This window comes from Euphorbia lathyris, chromosome 10, assembly GCF_963576675.1.
Source record: "Euphorbia lathyris chromosome 10, ddEupLath1.1, whole genome shotgun sequence".
Lineage (NCBI taxonomy): Eukaryota > Viridiplantae > Streptophyta > Magnoliopsida > Malpighiales > Euphorbiaceae > Euphorbia > Euphorbia lathyris.
Window position 1 is genome coordinate 70,642,826 of NC_088919.1, and position 16,762 is coordinate 70,659,587.

Genomic DNA, 16,762 nt, shown 5'->3' on the forward strand with positions numbered 1-16,762 from the left:
TAATTAACAACTCTCTCTTTCTTACTATAAATAAGGACAAATTAGAAAGAAAAAAAATTGTCAAAAATATATTAATAATATAAAATGTTATGTAAAAAAGATTAAATTAACTTCATATAAAAAAGACCGAATTAATAATCCTAAAACGATATATATTTTTGGGATCGGAGGGAATGTCGAGGTTTTAACCACCATATGACCAGCCACGAGAGCATATGCAGTAGAAATTGTGGGAATGTCGAGGTTTGAGATCCGCGACTAAATGTTCCGAACAAATTGTGGGAAGTTCCTTAAGCATTATGATGACCAGCCAGGAGAGCATCTGCAGTAGAATCCAAGTCATGTGGAAAGAAAACCCTGCAATAGCACAAGCAAGGTCCTGAACACATAAGAAAACCCTAAAGGCTAAATGATACTCCCTCCGTCTTTTATTATATGACGTTTTGGACTTTTGAATTTGTTCATTTTTATATGTAGTTTTGTATTACCAATGCACTTTTTATAATACTTTCTCTAATTTGCCCCTATTTATTGTAAGAGAGATATAATTATTAATGCAAATTATCTTAATTAAGTCATAAAAATTAATAAGAAAGAGAAATTTTGCATAGAAAGTAGAGATCCAGGAGAAAAGTATTAAGGGTACATTAGTCATTTTAATAGTCTCATTAATATTGCATTGGTCTTGATGAAAAACCTTAAACGACATATAAAAAAGAATGGAGGGAGTAATTGACAAAGCAATATAGTTAGAGCTATCAACGATGCGGGATTCTTTCCACGGAGAAAGGATGGTAAATGCTCTCCTTGTCCCACCAGGATCCTCATCCCTCAACTCCCCGTCAGGACGGACAGAGAATCCCCGAAAAAGTTCTCTATAAGTAGGGCTGTAATCGAACCGAGCCGAGCTTTGGCCTGTTCAAGCTCGGCTCGCTATAAAATTAACGAGATCGAACCCGAGCAGAGCTTGCTATAAAATTAACGAGCCGAACCCGAGCCGAGCTTTGGCTTGCTCAACGAGCTTGAGCCGAGCTTCGAGCTTGTTTCGAGCCCAAAATCCTCTTTTGGACTTGGTTCATTAAGAAAATTATCTAACCATGTTTGTGAGTAAATTGTTAATTATATTTATGAAGTTTACTCGCAAATAACTCTTTAATTGTGTACATAAACAAGCTCATAAGCAAAGTTCGTGAATAAATAAACAAGATGCTTACAAATAGCAAATGAAATAATATTAAGTTTAGATATTTGTGAACTAACACAAAACTATATAGTTTTCTACAAAACTAAAATTTGTTCATAAATGTTCTAATCAAGCCTGCTCGCGAGCTTTCGAACCGAGCTTTGGCCTGCTCAAGCTTGGCTCGTTTACGAACCGAGCCAGTAAATCGTGTTCACGAGCGGCTCGTTTACAAATCGAGCCGAGCTTTTATCGAGCCGATCACCGAACCGCTCATGAGCGGCTCTGTTCATTTACAGCCCTACCTATAAGGTAGAGATGAAATTTTTTTATGACCCAAGTTAGGATGGATACGAGGATGGGAAATGCCATCCCTGTCCCACTAGGATACTCATCCCCGACTCCCCATCCGAAAAGACAGAGAATCCCCGAAAAAGTTTCCTATAAGGTAGGGATGAATTTTTTTTTATGACCGAAGTTAGAACGAAGATGGGAATGAGAAATGCCCTCCCTACCCACTAGGATCCTCATCCCCAACTCCCCGTCAGAACAGACAGAGAATCCCCGAAAAATTTCCCTACAAGGTAGCAATGGAATTTTAACCGAAGTTAAGACGGAAACGGGGATGGAATGTCATCCCTACCCTACTAGGATCCTCATCCCCAACTCTGTGCAGATCCCCGAAATTATTCGTGAAATATTATACATATATTTTAGGGTTAAGGTGCAAAAATACCCCTAACGTTTTGGGTCAGGAGCAATTTTACCCCTAACGTCTAAAATGGTGCAATTTTGCCCCTAACGTTTGTAGCCAAGAGCAATTTTACCCCTAACGTTGGTAATTTGGGTCAATTTCAGATATTATTATAAAACACATATATTTTTATTCATTATTTTGCACCAATTTCATATCAATTCATCCTAAAAAAAGAATTTCATGTTTTTTTGTAATTTAATAATAGAATTGGAGATTAATATTTACAAATTCGGTGAATTTTTTGAATTTTTTTTTTTATCTAATTCATACAAAAGACAATATATATTTTTTTTTTTTTCACATCCCAGCATATGTTTATGATTTGTTACTAATAAAATGACGCATATATGAAGTGTAGATGATAAGATTCATGACCGAGAAGACAGTTTGATGAATTATTTCTGAAATTGATCCAATTTATCAACGTTAGGGGTAAAATTGCTCTTGGCTACAAACGTTAAGGGTAAAATTGCACCATTTTAGACGTTAGGGGTAAAATTGCTCCAGACCCAAGACGTTAGGGGTATTTTTGCACCTTAACCCTATATTTTAAACATAAATATTAATTTTATACTTAATAAATCTAAATAAAAAAAACTATACATATTATATTTGATGAAAATATTGAATTATTACCGTTATCTTATTAATATGATGTTCTATTTTATATAAATTCAATTTTTAATTAATATTTAAATAAAGTAAAATCTTCACGGGATCGACAAGGGGAGATTTTCTGCGATTCATCTATGGTGAAGGGATCCCCGAAAAGGAAATCATTCCTCATCCCTCCTCCCCGTTTACAACCCTAGCAATAACTAAATGGAATATAAATCTAATTCAATAACCAAGAGAAAAAAAAAAATCATTAAATAGCCGAGATGTGAAAATGCATCACAAGGCTCCTAATATTTCATTAAGCCCTTGATCTTTTATTTGAGTCATATTCAGCACCTGATCTTACACATAAAAAACTGTTCTCATATTGTGAAAAATACAAATTTCAAACACATGTGAAATGTAACACTACGTCAACTGAATTTTATGTTTCAAAATTGACTTTTTGTGTCAGCGGGGCTTAATTTGACACCCCCCCCCCCCTCCCAAAAAAAAAAAACTAAAGGTTTAATATATCCAAATAAAAGATTTAATGAAAGCAAAAAGCATCATGAGATCCCTACCTTTCATCGTTTGGTGCATTAAGCCCTCAATCTTTCATTCAGATACATTTAAGTCTTTGATCTTTTCATATATGAGTGTATCAAGCTCTTCCGTTACTGAGATTAAAAGCAATGTGCAACACACGCGTGAGTCGGCTTTTTCTACACCTCAACCACACATTGGGTGACACGAGTATGAGAGAGAAACCTATCTTCTTAAGAGGTCACGTGAGAAAGAAGCATAATCAAAACAAATACAATACCGAAAGCCTTTTGGTATTGTATTTAAATTGATCCTGCTTCTTTCTTTCTCACCTGACCTTCTAAAAATATAGGTTTCTCTCTCATACAGGTGTCACTCAATGTGTGATTGAGGTGTAGAAAAAGCTGACTCACGAGCGTGTTGTACACTGCCTTTAATCTCAGCAACTGAAGGACTTGATATACCCATATATAAAAGGTCAAGAGCTCAACGTGTCTAAATGAAAAATCGAAATCTTAAATACACCAAACAATGAAAAATTAGGAGCCTCGGGATGCTTTTTGCGTTTAATGAATCGGAAAATGAACGAGTACGACCTCAAGATGCTTTTTGCCAATATCGAATCACGAGATGATCAAGTGATCAGCTACTATATCAGCAGTATAGATATGGAGTGAACTCCTTAAGGTGCTTACCTAGAGGTGTTATGGTAAATTGTCCGGCTCATTTCGTCTATGTCCTTAACACCTTTACACCCAGCCACAACCTCAAGAACTTGCCTGAAAAGTACAATAGCCATATTCCAAGAAGCAGTTAACAAAAATGGACAGCAAAAGAAATGCTACTAAGCATTTTTTTTTGGCCTAAACTATATGGAGGCCTTCTAAAATTAAACTTGTCCATTTGGATTTTTTTTTTTTTTCTTTACGCATGACAAGCACTTTGACACGAGGCGTGCCTCCCATTTTCTACGTCCTAACAAATTTTATTAAGAAATAGGGGGTTATTGAATACAACAGAAGAATAGAGTCGTTTAAAAATTTTAAAAATTCAGGAAGGCAGTTGAAGTTTGAACCAAATATATATAACTTGGTGTATCCCTGCCGTACCCAGGGCCAGTCCTGACAATTTAGGGACCCTAAGCAAAATAAGTAGTAAAGGCCCCTTTAATATAAAATTTATAATTTAAGGTCCGTGTAGGAAATATAGGAAACAACTACACTTTCTTCTACAAACATGTTCTGTAGGAATCTCCTACAAAACGTAAAATGTTATAGGAGATTTTTGGAGAGAAGATTTCCTCCATAACTCACCTCCAAATAATTGTTTCTCCTACGTATTTATTTGTAGGAGTTAAATAATAATAATATATACTTTATGTATTAACTATGAAGCACGGACTCTTCCCCGGGGTCGCCGTGGCCGTGTCGGACTCGTCGGACTCGGGGACTTGCCGGGGACTCGACGGTGACACGGCGGGGACACGGTAGGGACTCGGTGGAACACGGCAGGGACTCGAGGGGACACGGCGGGGACTCGACTAATGGTGAAAATATGTAAAAGTTTAGGGTTTCTTTTAAAATCTTTTAAAACTTATGGTTCAATTACAAATTTTGACAAAAAAAAAACCTAAACTATATCTAATTCTCACCTTTGTATCGCGATTATAAACGCTTAGAGCTTCTTTCTCTTCCTTCTTCGATTTGTTTTGTCATTTAGCAATTTTTTTTATATATTTTATATCTAATATATATATAATTAATTATATAGAATTTGTCGTGTCCTGCCGCACCCGTGTCTCATATTTTCTAAAAATGCCGTTTGCCGTGTCCGCACCCGAGTCGGTGCTTCATAGTGTATTTATTTTTTCTCCTTATTTTAGAAAATCTTTTCTCTAATTATTTACAGCGATATTATTATTAGATTTATGGTTATCATTAGATTTATGGTTATCATTGAAGTTTGAACCAAATATATATAACTTGGCGTATCCCCGCCGTACCCGTATGAGTACGGTATCAGTGCTTCATAGGTTTTATGTGTTTAAATATCATGAGATGCGGTATTGGAAAGAAAAAAAAATTTACCGAACTAAACAGGGTTCGTTCCTCCCTTTGACAATGCTGTTCTGATCATACTTCTCTTTCTTCTTTGATGGCCATATTGATTTTACGAAATTAATCCCTGCATGAGTGCTTTTGATTTCACAATATGGAGAATCTGTCTCAATCATCATCCTCTCAACAGGAATACCCTTCACAACATCAAGGTTCTCAGCCATTTTCAGTGAGCAACCATTTACACCTGTTAAGTTAAACTTCATTAGAAGAATTAAATGAATTATGGGTAAAATGGCCCTGAAATTGGCAGTAAGGTCAGTTTAGCTCAAATCGAAGTTTAGGCATCAACTTAGTCATGAAATTGGCAAAAATTGACAAATTAGCCCAAAAGCAATCAGTATTAATACCTAAAAGTAGGGTTGTAATCGAGCCGAGCTGATCCGATTTTTGGCCAACTCATGCTCGGCTCATCAGAAAATTGACGAGCTCGATCTCAACACTCTGTTCGTGAGCTGCTCGCGACTAGCTTGTTAATTCATTTCATGAATTTCGCTTGTGAACAACTTATTAATTATATTGATTTGAAAGTTCTTTAAGACAAAACTACATAGTTTTGAAATCTACAAAAAAAAAAAAAAAACTAAAGTTTACACAAAACTACGTTGATTTATATCTCCCTTTATAGAAATATTATTAAAAAGGGCGTGCTCATGAATATTATAATGGAGCTTGCTCATGAACCTATAATCGAGCCTGCTCACGAGCTTTCGAGCCGAGCTTCACCGTGCTCAAGCTCAGCTCGTTTATGAGTTGAGCCGAATGCGATCGAGTTTTTATCGAGCCGAACACCATGCCGCTCTTTCGAGCCGAGCTTCACCATGCTCAAGCTCAGCTCGTTTATGAGTCGGGCCAAATACGATCGAGTTTTTATCGAGCCGAAAACCAAGCCGCTCATGAGTGGCTCGGCTTATTTACAGCCCTACCTAAAAGTTTATCAAATTTGGGCTAATTTAACAAGTTTTGCCGTTGAAACTAAGTTGATACCTAAACTTCGATTTGGACTAAACTGTTCCAGCCTGCCAACATCAAGGGCCATTTTGACCCTTAATTCAGGATTATATTCATATCAACAACTACTTGAAAACGTAAATAGTTTTCACCTATATACATATTATTGAACAAGAGAAGTTTATCACGTTCTTCTGCACTTCCAGTAAATGAATGAGTTACGCCTGCACTGAATCTGCAATATCAGAACTGAAAAGTCAATCTACAAATCCTTACATATATGTCAACAGAGACAAGCATACCTAGTTACAATTGACCTAAAATCTATCTAGGATAAGAAAAAATAGTGACACAAGACAGGGAAATGTCATTGTTTTCTATTTTGCTCTTAAAAATTTCAGCATTTCTTGGTTTCCCTAAATTGGAAGGTTAAACAATGATGAGGCATTTGGGCCTAAGGCCCGACCAACGCCTAAGTGAGACTCATTCAGTGGGCCAGTTTGAGCAAGGTCCATCCACAATCCCACACACGTTACTGCCACGGAATCGGACAACCCTAGTGGTCTCGAACTGCACATCCGGTCAAGGGTCAAGGGAAATGTAGACTTATTACCCCTAGCCAAAGTCTGTAAAAAAAAAAGAACCCCCAAGGGGCGATATTTTTGTCTACTTTGTGTCGCCTTGGCGGCATGGCCGAGTGGTAAGGCGGGGGACTGCAAATCCTTTTTCCCCAGTTCAAATCCAGGTGTCGCCTCATCAACAAAAGACGCAAAATACCTTATTCCCTATTTGCTGATATAATTTGTCGAATTTGCCCCCAACAGAAGTTATAAAAGGGCAGGTGACACCCTTAGATAGAGGCTGTTCCATTACACTTCCTTTCCCTAACTTGATCGTCGGATTGTTCCCAGGGACCGTTCCCCACGCAGGTCAACCGAATCCAATGAGCTTAAAAGTGAATGGAGTTCCAATTTTCTTTCTTCCTTTTTAGAAAATGATAATAATAATAGACCATTATTACATAAAGGCCTAATACATGTGTTGCCCCCGTACTTGGCCCACAACTTCAACATCCTCCTGAACTTTCAAAAGTTCCAAATGACCCTTGTTCTTGTCCAATTGCATTTAATAACTCCCTATTTTTCAATAGAATTTGTTGGATGCAGAAATGGGAGACACCCTCTGCCACATGTCGAAGTGTTCGCCACGTATCAAAAAGAAAATGCTAAATAGGTAATAATTAGGAACTTTTGAAAGTTCACGGGGCAGTTGAAGTTTTGGGATTATTGAGTGCAATTAGACAAGAATAGGGAGAATGCAATTGGACTAGAATAAAGGATTATTGAATGCAAATGGACTAGAACAGGGGGTTAATGCATGCAATTTTATTTGAACTTTTGAAAGTTCAGAAGGGAGCACATATGTATTAAGCCTTGCATAAACCTTTTACACACAGAGTATGACCAGTACAAAAAAGAAAGATAATAATGCAAAATCTTAAGAGATCAGTAAAATCAATGCAAAAAAGCTAAGCATTTAGCAGAGATCAGTAACATACTTGTCTTTGTTGCGCTCCATAATTTCACAGAAATCTTCAGCAGCAGCACGCATGTGCAGAAACATAGGCAGCTTTGTGGCATATGCTAATTCAAATTGCTTCTCAAAGTACCTAAAGTTTCAAATGTACATGAGATGTGATGAAAACTAGCAACAAAATGGCAATTAAACGGAACCACAGCAAGGTCTTACTTTTTCTGAACATCGGCTGGGCAGAAATGAAGCCTGTCATAATCCAGTCCACACTCACCAATCGCCACAACCTTATGTTCAACATTGAAGTGTGTAGCACATCAAAAAGGAAAATTTAGAAATGACTGGAATACACAAGAGACTTTTTAAATACAAGAAAATATAGTTAGCAATTAAGACACATTATGCATATGGCTGTCATTGTTAAATGTGTACTGAAATTTGAAAGATTTGAAGGGAAAAAGAAACGGACTTCAAATCCGAGTTTATAAGAATTCTAATAAAATATAGGGTGAAGTCAAAAAAAAAAAACACGTACTTGTGGAATTTTTTCGTCTAAACGGGGATTGAGGTTTTCGTTTTGCTAAAAAACGAGAATCTTTTAGTTTGACACTATAAAAATGACAGTTAACGACCTCAAAATAGAAAATTCCAAAAACTCATTAATACTACATTTACTATGGAACCAAATTTTTTATTTTCCAAAATCATCTCTAAACATTCCCTTTCTCTCTCCTCACCAAACAAGACCTCAAAATTAAAAAGTTGAAGAATTAAAGTTGCTTAGAATATCACAAGTCTTCGAATTTTTCAATTTTGAGGTTATCAACACTCATTTTAATTTTGAGACCCTTGTTTTCAGGAAAGCGAAAAACGCAAAAAAAAAAAAAAAAAAAAAAAACAATCCTGTTTAGGACAAAAAAAGTTTACAAAGATACCTAGAATCAATAAATCCCATCAGCAATAGGTCAAAATCAGGTGAATCCCTCTTGCCCATACGTGACAAAACGTGAAAGGACATGGACTTTTTTGGACTGTACACTAAAATATATTACACTAATTGTCCTCTACAATCAGAATTACACGTTTTCTTTAATCTTTCAAAAAAAAAAAAAAAAGTAGCCCAAGTTGTGAAAGGCGCAAGAGGTCCATGAGCCTAGGCGCAAGGTTCAGGCGTGTGCCTAAACGACACAATGCGCAACAACACAAAATAATGTATAAAATTATAAATAACAACACTTAAAATTTCTAAAATGACACAAACAGTCAAATAACAACAATCTTATAAATGCATGAGATAAATTTTAATTAACCGACTTTTCCTCAAGCAAGACAAACTCTTTAGTCTTTATAGTCCATATTGGAGGAGAAGCTGTCAAATGTTTTGCGTTTTTCTGTCCTTTTGGAATGGCAGGTCATCTCTTGTCTTTCCTTTCTTATTTTTTTTTCTTTTTCTAACTTAATTTGAGCCCTTCATCATGAAGACTTTCTATGCCTGTGATTAGAAGCTTAAAAAACCCTAAAATTGCGCCTAGGCGTGCGCCTGGCTGACATCGCCCGCCTCACACAGAGAGGCGCTGAGCCTTGCCTCAGGCGCGCCTTTAACAACTATGTAGCTAATACCGATCTGCTAAACTACTAATGAGTAACGTTTCAACATGTAAAATACTGAACCCAGAAAAGAAAAACAAAGCATGTAAGATAGAGATACATGATAACGTTAACAGCCATTTACCATTGCCTACAAAGACCAACGAAGCATACTCTTCCCTTAACAAAGACCAATAAAGCATACCTTTCCTTTCTGAATTCCCTCTTTGGCCAATGACAGAAGAGCCTTAAAATGCTGCTCCGGATCTCCACTGTCTTCGAACTCCTGAGTAAATATACAAAATTAGCAGATATAACTATGTTGCATCAGAAATCACAAAACTTTACAAGCAACAACCAACCTTACACCTCGTGGGGTGGACACCGACTGTACAAAAAAGCCTTCCTGTATCAAACAGAATCCAAATCACTAAAAGGCTAAGCATGAAAAAGCCATATCCATCACCCATGCCATTGCCAAACAACAAGAGGATAGTTGTCAAATCGAGATTCGACTAGTGAATCGAAATTCACAAATTTATGAATCGAATCGTAAGATTCAGTTCAAATTCATAATACTATGAAAAATAAAATATTTAGCATGTTGAACTTAAAATATTATCAAATATTAGTCTAGAAATGCAATTTTAATGTCAAAAAAGAAATCATATCAACCAATTACTTCAAATTCAATCCTAATAAAACTAATTCACAAATCGGACTCTGTTGAATAACTTAGTGAGATGTTTGAGTTTCTGACTCTGTTTTTTTGGTTGCTTGTCAACTTGATAATGATTGATTGGAAACTAGTTTGAGTTGATAACTTGATAAATAATAATCGTACTAGAAGAGAGTTAGTTTAGTAATTAGTATTGTTGAATTTTTTGTCCAACTCGAAATATTCATAAGCTTCTGTTATAATTTAGATTCGTCTTATAGATTCGGCTCGAAATAGAGCTGCATCGAATCCTACGATATGAATCGCAAATTGTAAGATTCTAATAACAGTGAACAAGAGAATTAAAAACATAGCAATGTCCAAACCATCAGTCTCTGCAATGGCAAGAGCATTTTTCGATTCCTCAAGAGATCCACCAGTCACCTGTAATGGTAAATCCAACTGTAGTTGTGAGAGCCAAATTATCAAGAATGAACATCATTACAAACTGAAGCAGATTCTTATTTGACCTTTTACATTTGCCAGTCCCTAAAAAATTAAAAATTCAAATTTTTAAAATTTAATAAACAATGTTTTGAAAACTTGGATGTAGGTTATTGAAGCTTAAAGAATGGAAGGTTAGATATCTAATCCTGGGAAGGTCAATTGGAGGTTAAAAAACCTTTCAGTTTCAGTATCACCAAATTGGTGGGATTTGGACGTTAAGCACTAACCTATGTTGCCCGGAAACTCTTCTTCATTAGTGTTTCCGCAGTTCGTATCCGTTTGAGTTTCTTTTTCGTTTCCATTACCGTTTCCTAGCTATGTTGCTCGGAAACAGACATGAGGAAACATAATTTCTAAAAATATAGGAAACCGAAACGTGTAAATATTAAAAAATAGGGGCATATTTATAAATATTAAAAATATAATAATATATTTAAAATTTAATTTTGTTCAACAATACCAATATGCAGACCACCCACCCCATTTTTTGATTCCACGCACCCAATTATGTGTGATATGTAGCATCATGCATGTCTTGCAAATTAATTAAAATCCAATATAATTGAGAAATTAGAGTTTAAATAAGATTCAAGATTTCAGAATAACTTGAACTAGAAGATGAAATCAATAATTGTGAAGAACAAGAACAAAGAACAAGATGAAGAAAGTCCAACCTCAATCGAGATTCAAGAGACAAGAGTTATAAGCGAAAGAAATATAGGCAAGCTCTTTAAATCGAAGGATACAAGGAATTATCGGTCAAATAGGAAGTTTCAATTTTCCTAAGCTTAGACGGAACAGGAGTTGCAAAATAGAAAGTTTGAATCTCCAGAATTGAAGTCAAAATCGGAAGAGAAAAAGTTTAAAAACTCAGAGACGCATTTTATATTTTGGGTAATTACGGATAAGTACCCAGAAATATTTCGTATCAGTTTCCGAGAGTTTTTGTTTCCCACATCTGCTCGAAACAGTGAAAGACATGTGATGAAGAGTTTCAATGCATCATAGTTTCCTAGCTATAGTTTCAGTGCAACATAGACAATAACCTCCAATCCACCTCACCTTCCATTATTTAAACTTGCCTGATTTTCACCCAAACAAGCTCTAAATCAAGTTCACAACATAGAGAATTGAAGTGAGAACCTATTTGATATGTTGTATAATTCAATGAACTTCCCCAGGACAATGAGTAGAAAATAAGCAATTACTTTGTATAATTCAATGAACTTCATTTTCAGTTAGTTTGTATAAGGAGAGGAGACTTACAATAATTCTATCAACACCGGCGCTCCAAGCCCGGCTCAAGACGGTAGCTATATCAGCTACATGGCATTGCTTTCCATTATAGATTCCATTGAACATTCCATCTGCATAAAGCTCGAAATTAAATTCCCAATTTAAGAACAGAGACCACACACAAGAGAAGGAAAAAGAAGAGATATAAAGTTGTAAATCAGGTGTTCGATGAAATGCCTGACTGACCTGTGAAGTTAACCGCTATATCTGCTTTGAGCAAAGAGAGAAGACATCGAAAATGAAGTGATCGTTAGTTATGCAATTCGAGAGAGATAGAGTAAAGAAGAATTGCAGAGTAGGGGGTTAGACTTGCCTATCATTCGTATTGGCCCCATGGCAAGGAGATAAACGGAGATACAACTTGGGCAGTGCAGTGGTTGTTCTTCTCTCAGACCTGTTCATGCCAGGCTGGGCCGGGTCAATGAGTTTTTGTTAAACAAATAGTCCGTTGTTAATTTAGGTAGGCTAAGACAGAACTCGAATCTATACTATATATAATTACGGAAGGAGAGAAATGAGAAAAAGTGTTTTAGAGGTCTTTTTGATGAGTTGTCAACGTAATAAAAAATCAGATTAAAAATATTTAATTAATTAAAAATAACAAATTTATATTTATAATATATTAAATAATTACTAGCCTATTAATTAAAATAATAAAAGAAAGCAAGAGTTACGGGAAGATGAAAAACACAAAGCAAAAAAAATCCAAAAGTCACAAATAAACTTCTATATAAAGCATGATAGATAGTATTCCACCATTATATTCATTGGTCACGATAGATAGTATTATATTTCTGAAGGTAAATATTCGATTTTTTTCATATGTTGTAGTTATTTTGTTCTCAATTATGCTGTTGTTTTATTTTTATTAAACAATAGTTGTTATAGTTTCATCTTTCAGATTCATTTCTGTTGTTACCCAGATTCTATACCTCTCGCTATCTTATCCATGTTTTCTTTTTTATTTGTCTTTTTTTTCCAAACTGATAGCTTCAATTGAAGAAATCCGACAGAAATAGAAGATGTATGAACAACTAAAACCGGAAAACACAAAAGTGTCAAAAATTACAAGAAATTCTTATGTTTCTCAAAGTAATTATTCGATTTTTTTTTCATATGTTGTAGTTATTTTTGTTCTCAATTGTGTTGTTATTTTCTTTTTATTAACAATAGTTGTTATAGTTTCATTTTTTAGAGATGAAATTCCATTTTTGTCATTACCCAGGTTCCATACCTCTCGCTATCTTATCTATGTTTTCTTTTTTATTTGTCTTTTTTTTCAAAATGACTAAAATAAATATTTTGTAAATTTGTATTCTTTTTTAGTATATGTTGCTAGGTGTTATCGTTTCGATTGCTAACTCTTAACTAAAATTTAGATTTTTGGCTTTATATGAACTCAATTTTTGGCTTTCTCAATTGTGTTGTTGTTTTATTTTTATTAAACAATTGTTGTTATAGTTTCATCTTTCAGAGATGAAATTCCATTTCTGTCGTTATCCAGATTCCATACCTCTCGCTACCTTATCCATGTTTTCTTATTTATTTATTTATTTTTCAAAATGACTAAAATAAAGATTTTGTATATTTGCATTCTTTTTTAGTATATGTTCCTAGGTGTTATCGTTTTGATTGTTAACTCTAACTAAAATTTAGATTTTCGGCTTTTTATGAACTCAATTTTTAGTTTTAATTGAAGTTAGATTAATTTTTGTAATTCGAAACATGTTGAAATCCACTCATTTTTTTTAGTTTGAGTTTAGCTAATTGATATGGATTGTATTTTTTATTTTTATGTATTTTGGTACAAATAGATATAAAGTTTCACACGATAGTTGTTCATTGAAGTTTGAGACATATTAAATAAAATATTAAAGAGATATTGGAATATTATACTTACAATGAAGTTTATTTCAATATAAATTATGTTATATTATTATTATTATTATCAAGAAGTTAATTTTTTTCCCAATTTTCTAGACAAGGAGATTGTAAGCGTCTGATACGCTTGATAAGATGTTTATTCTTGAAGGATGTGAATTATGCTAGATACGAATTCAAAATCAAGGTAAATAAAAATAAATTTGAATACTCAAAATCCTAAAAATGTACATTAATTATGGATATTGAGATAATTGTTTTTGCAACATTTGCTTATATAATTTTTAACTATTATATTATGGTTCGTACAAAATTGTTAGTATTTCAAGAGTTGTTAACAGATGAAAATGAAATATGATCATAGGACAAATTATTGAAAAATATTAATTAAGAAAATATTATTATTTGAATCTCTTCAAATTCTTAAATGTTGAGCATAATGATTTTAATTAATATAATTAATTTCAGATATTAATTATAAAACGTTTTATTTGTACTGAGTGGTTACAATTGCGATTTAATTCTATTTAACTAAAATTAATTTATGGACTTAATACTTCATTAAGAAAAAATAAAATGTTTAATTAATGGGCAAAAAATATTTTCACTCTCCTCTTTATACGCTTATGTCTCGACATTCTCTCTTATTTTCAAAAAAAAAAAAAACCCGAGAGGAAGATGGTTCTCTCCTAATTATCTTTTTCGTCCCTTCATTTTTTTTTTCAATTCTTTTGTTTGTTTTTCTTACTTACAAAATTCAAGAATATATAATTATTAGAAAATATTAATGAAGTCAAATAAGTGATATCTGCGAGTATAGCTGATATTCTATATAGTGAAAGAATGAAGAACAAATTGATCGAATGTCTTGATGAGATATTACGAGATGAAAATAGGAGAAATCATCATCTTAAACTGATTCAATTAGATATATTGGGTTATTGTAGTAGAATGAATAATTGAATTCGAATACTTTGTGATCATGAAATTCCATCAACCAAAATAATTATCATCAAGATGAATTTGTGACTAATTCTTACGAATTTTATTTTTTTATATGTAACATATTGAATTGATAAAGTTTCTTCATATGTAACATTAGAAAAGTATTGATTGTAATAGATATAATATTTAATTTTAATTGTAGTTTAATTCAATTTTTGTTTAACATATATTGTAATTTTTTTGTATCATAAATATAATATTTAATTTTAATTATAGTTTAATTTAATTTTTGGTTTTTTATTATATTCTAATATATTTCTTAATTAATCTGCTATTTTATTATTATTGTTTCACAGAATATTTGGAATATGAAAATGTATCAAAATTCCTAAAAAGTACAAATCATTGAATTTTGTAAAAAAAATAAATCATTCATCTTTAGTTAAAATTCTATAAAAAAAAGTAGTCAATTATTTTTAAAATTAATTTAATTTGAATTATCATTAAAAAATATATATTAATTTCAAATATACATAATATAATTTTTTTTCATAGCATGATATAAAATTATTTAAAAGTAAATATGTCAATTTATTTATTTATCTAAATTATATAAAAGTTTTATACCTCGTGCATCGCACGGGTTTTCGACTAGTCGGAATTAAAAGTTAAATCTCAAACGCAGTACATATAAATAAAAAAATAATAAAAAAATATATTAATATTAAAAAATCAAATTTATAATAAAAAAATAAATATTTAGTATATAAATATACAAATTTAACAATTAATATTAATAAAGTGTGTCAAGTCGAGCCGAGCAGGTTCATGCTATTTTTATAAATTTCAAAAATAAATGGAATTTAGCGAACTTGGCAGGTTCATGCTATTTTTATAAATTTCAAAAATAAATGGAATTTAGCGAACCTACATTGATAGGATCTAAACTTAATTTTCCTTGTTTAATTTAGGAATGGCAACGGGTACTCTTCCTGCGGATACCCAATTCTAATAGGATTACCCATATCCTTAATAAACGAATATGGAACGGGTATGGATTCAAAAAATTACTCGTGACGAGTATGGGAATATCCACTCGTGTACCTGTTACCCGCTACACATCATATATTTGACTTTCATCTATTGATTTTAACCACTAAGCCAATGTATTTTTATTGATTAAGATTGATTTATAATTTTTGAATTTGGAATATTTGTTAAATTTGTAGATTATTTATTTATGGATGATTTATTAAATTTATTTTTGTTATTTTTGTAATATTTTTGTTTTACGTATTGATTCTTAACGGATAAAAGTACTTGTTATTTAAATAGGTCGGATATGAGATTCATGAAGTATACCCGTTAGAGTAGTAAAACGAATAAAAATTTCGTATTTACACTATCCATAAATACTCTACCTATTATCATTCACAGGTATCTACTATTGAAGTGATGGTGGGTGCCAAAGAAAGGAGAGCTTTTATAGTGGACCCGACCAATGAAAAAAGAGAATCATACTACCTCATTAGGAGATGATTGGTGTATTCGCCACTGTTGGGAGATGATTGGTGTAATGAAAAAAGATGTACACTTGTTATGTTTCTATTGGTAAGGTCCAATGGACCGGGACCATAGTAGAATTTCTCGAAAGAAGATTACAAATTTTTGGCAACCTTGCTTCAAGGTTGCCAAACTTTTTTTAATATAAAAAAATGATTTACTTGAATACTATTGGTGTACTTTTTTTATGAGTATTTCTCCTTTCACTATTGATTGATAATATTTATAATTAAAATAAATTATATATAAAGTAATGATTTCTGGATCATTGTGGAAACTTTTAAAGTTGATTATTATTGGAGTATTTTTTAACAAAAGTTGTCAAAAGTGACGTGAATAATTAAATTAATAAAATATTATATTTTATATTTTAATATGATGTGTTCAGTTTTAGCATTATTTAAGGCAACATCTATGGGAGATGCTCTAACTGATGAGTAGGGCTCTTTAAATTTTATTATTAAACAACTCCAACTTTTAACTATTTAAGTCAATTTTAATTGTTTTTAGATCTATGGTATAGGATGTAAAAATATATTCAACCTATAGTCGAGAAATTTTAACCGTTAATATTTAAAATGGTGTAATTTAACCCTAATATTGGCAGTAAAAAACAAATTTAATCCTAACATTGGTAGGTTGGA

General features: G+C 32.8%; 1 protein-coding gene and 1 non-coding gene across 2 annotated transcripts; one reads left to right on the plus strand and one right to left on the minus strand.

Moving 5' to 3' along the window:
• Positions 1 to 17: 17 nt before the first annotated feature.
• On the minus strand, positions 18 to 12,179 carry LOC136209693 (uncharacterized). The gene is made up of 12 exons (XM_066001255.1): positions 12,043 to 12,179; positions 11,916 to 11,936; positions 11,700 to 11,800; positions 10,313 to 10,370; positions 9,631 to 9,674; positions 9,474 to 9,554; positions 7,898 to 7,968; positions 7,707 to 7,817; positions 6,301 to 6,383; positions 5,168 to 5,384; positions 3,776 to 3,859; positions 18 to 357 (listed from the first exon to the last, which is right to left on the minus strand). Exons 1-12 carry the CDS (start codon positions 12,062 to 12,064, stop codon positions 291 to 293), a joined length of 960 nt encoding a protein of 319 aa, XP_065857327.1. The 5' UTR covers positions 12,065 to 12,179; the 3' UTR covers positions 18 to 290.
• On the plus strand, positions 6,832 to 6,902 carry TRNAC-GCA (transfer RNA cysteine (anticodon GCA)). Its single transcript has one exon. It is a non-coding gene; the product is annotated as a tRNA-Cys (tRNA).
• Positions 12,180 to 16,762: the final 4,583 nt, after the last annotated feature.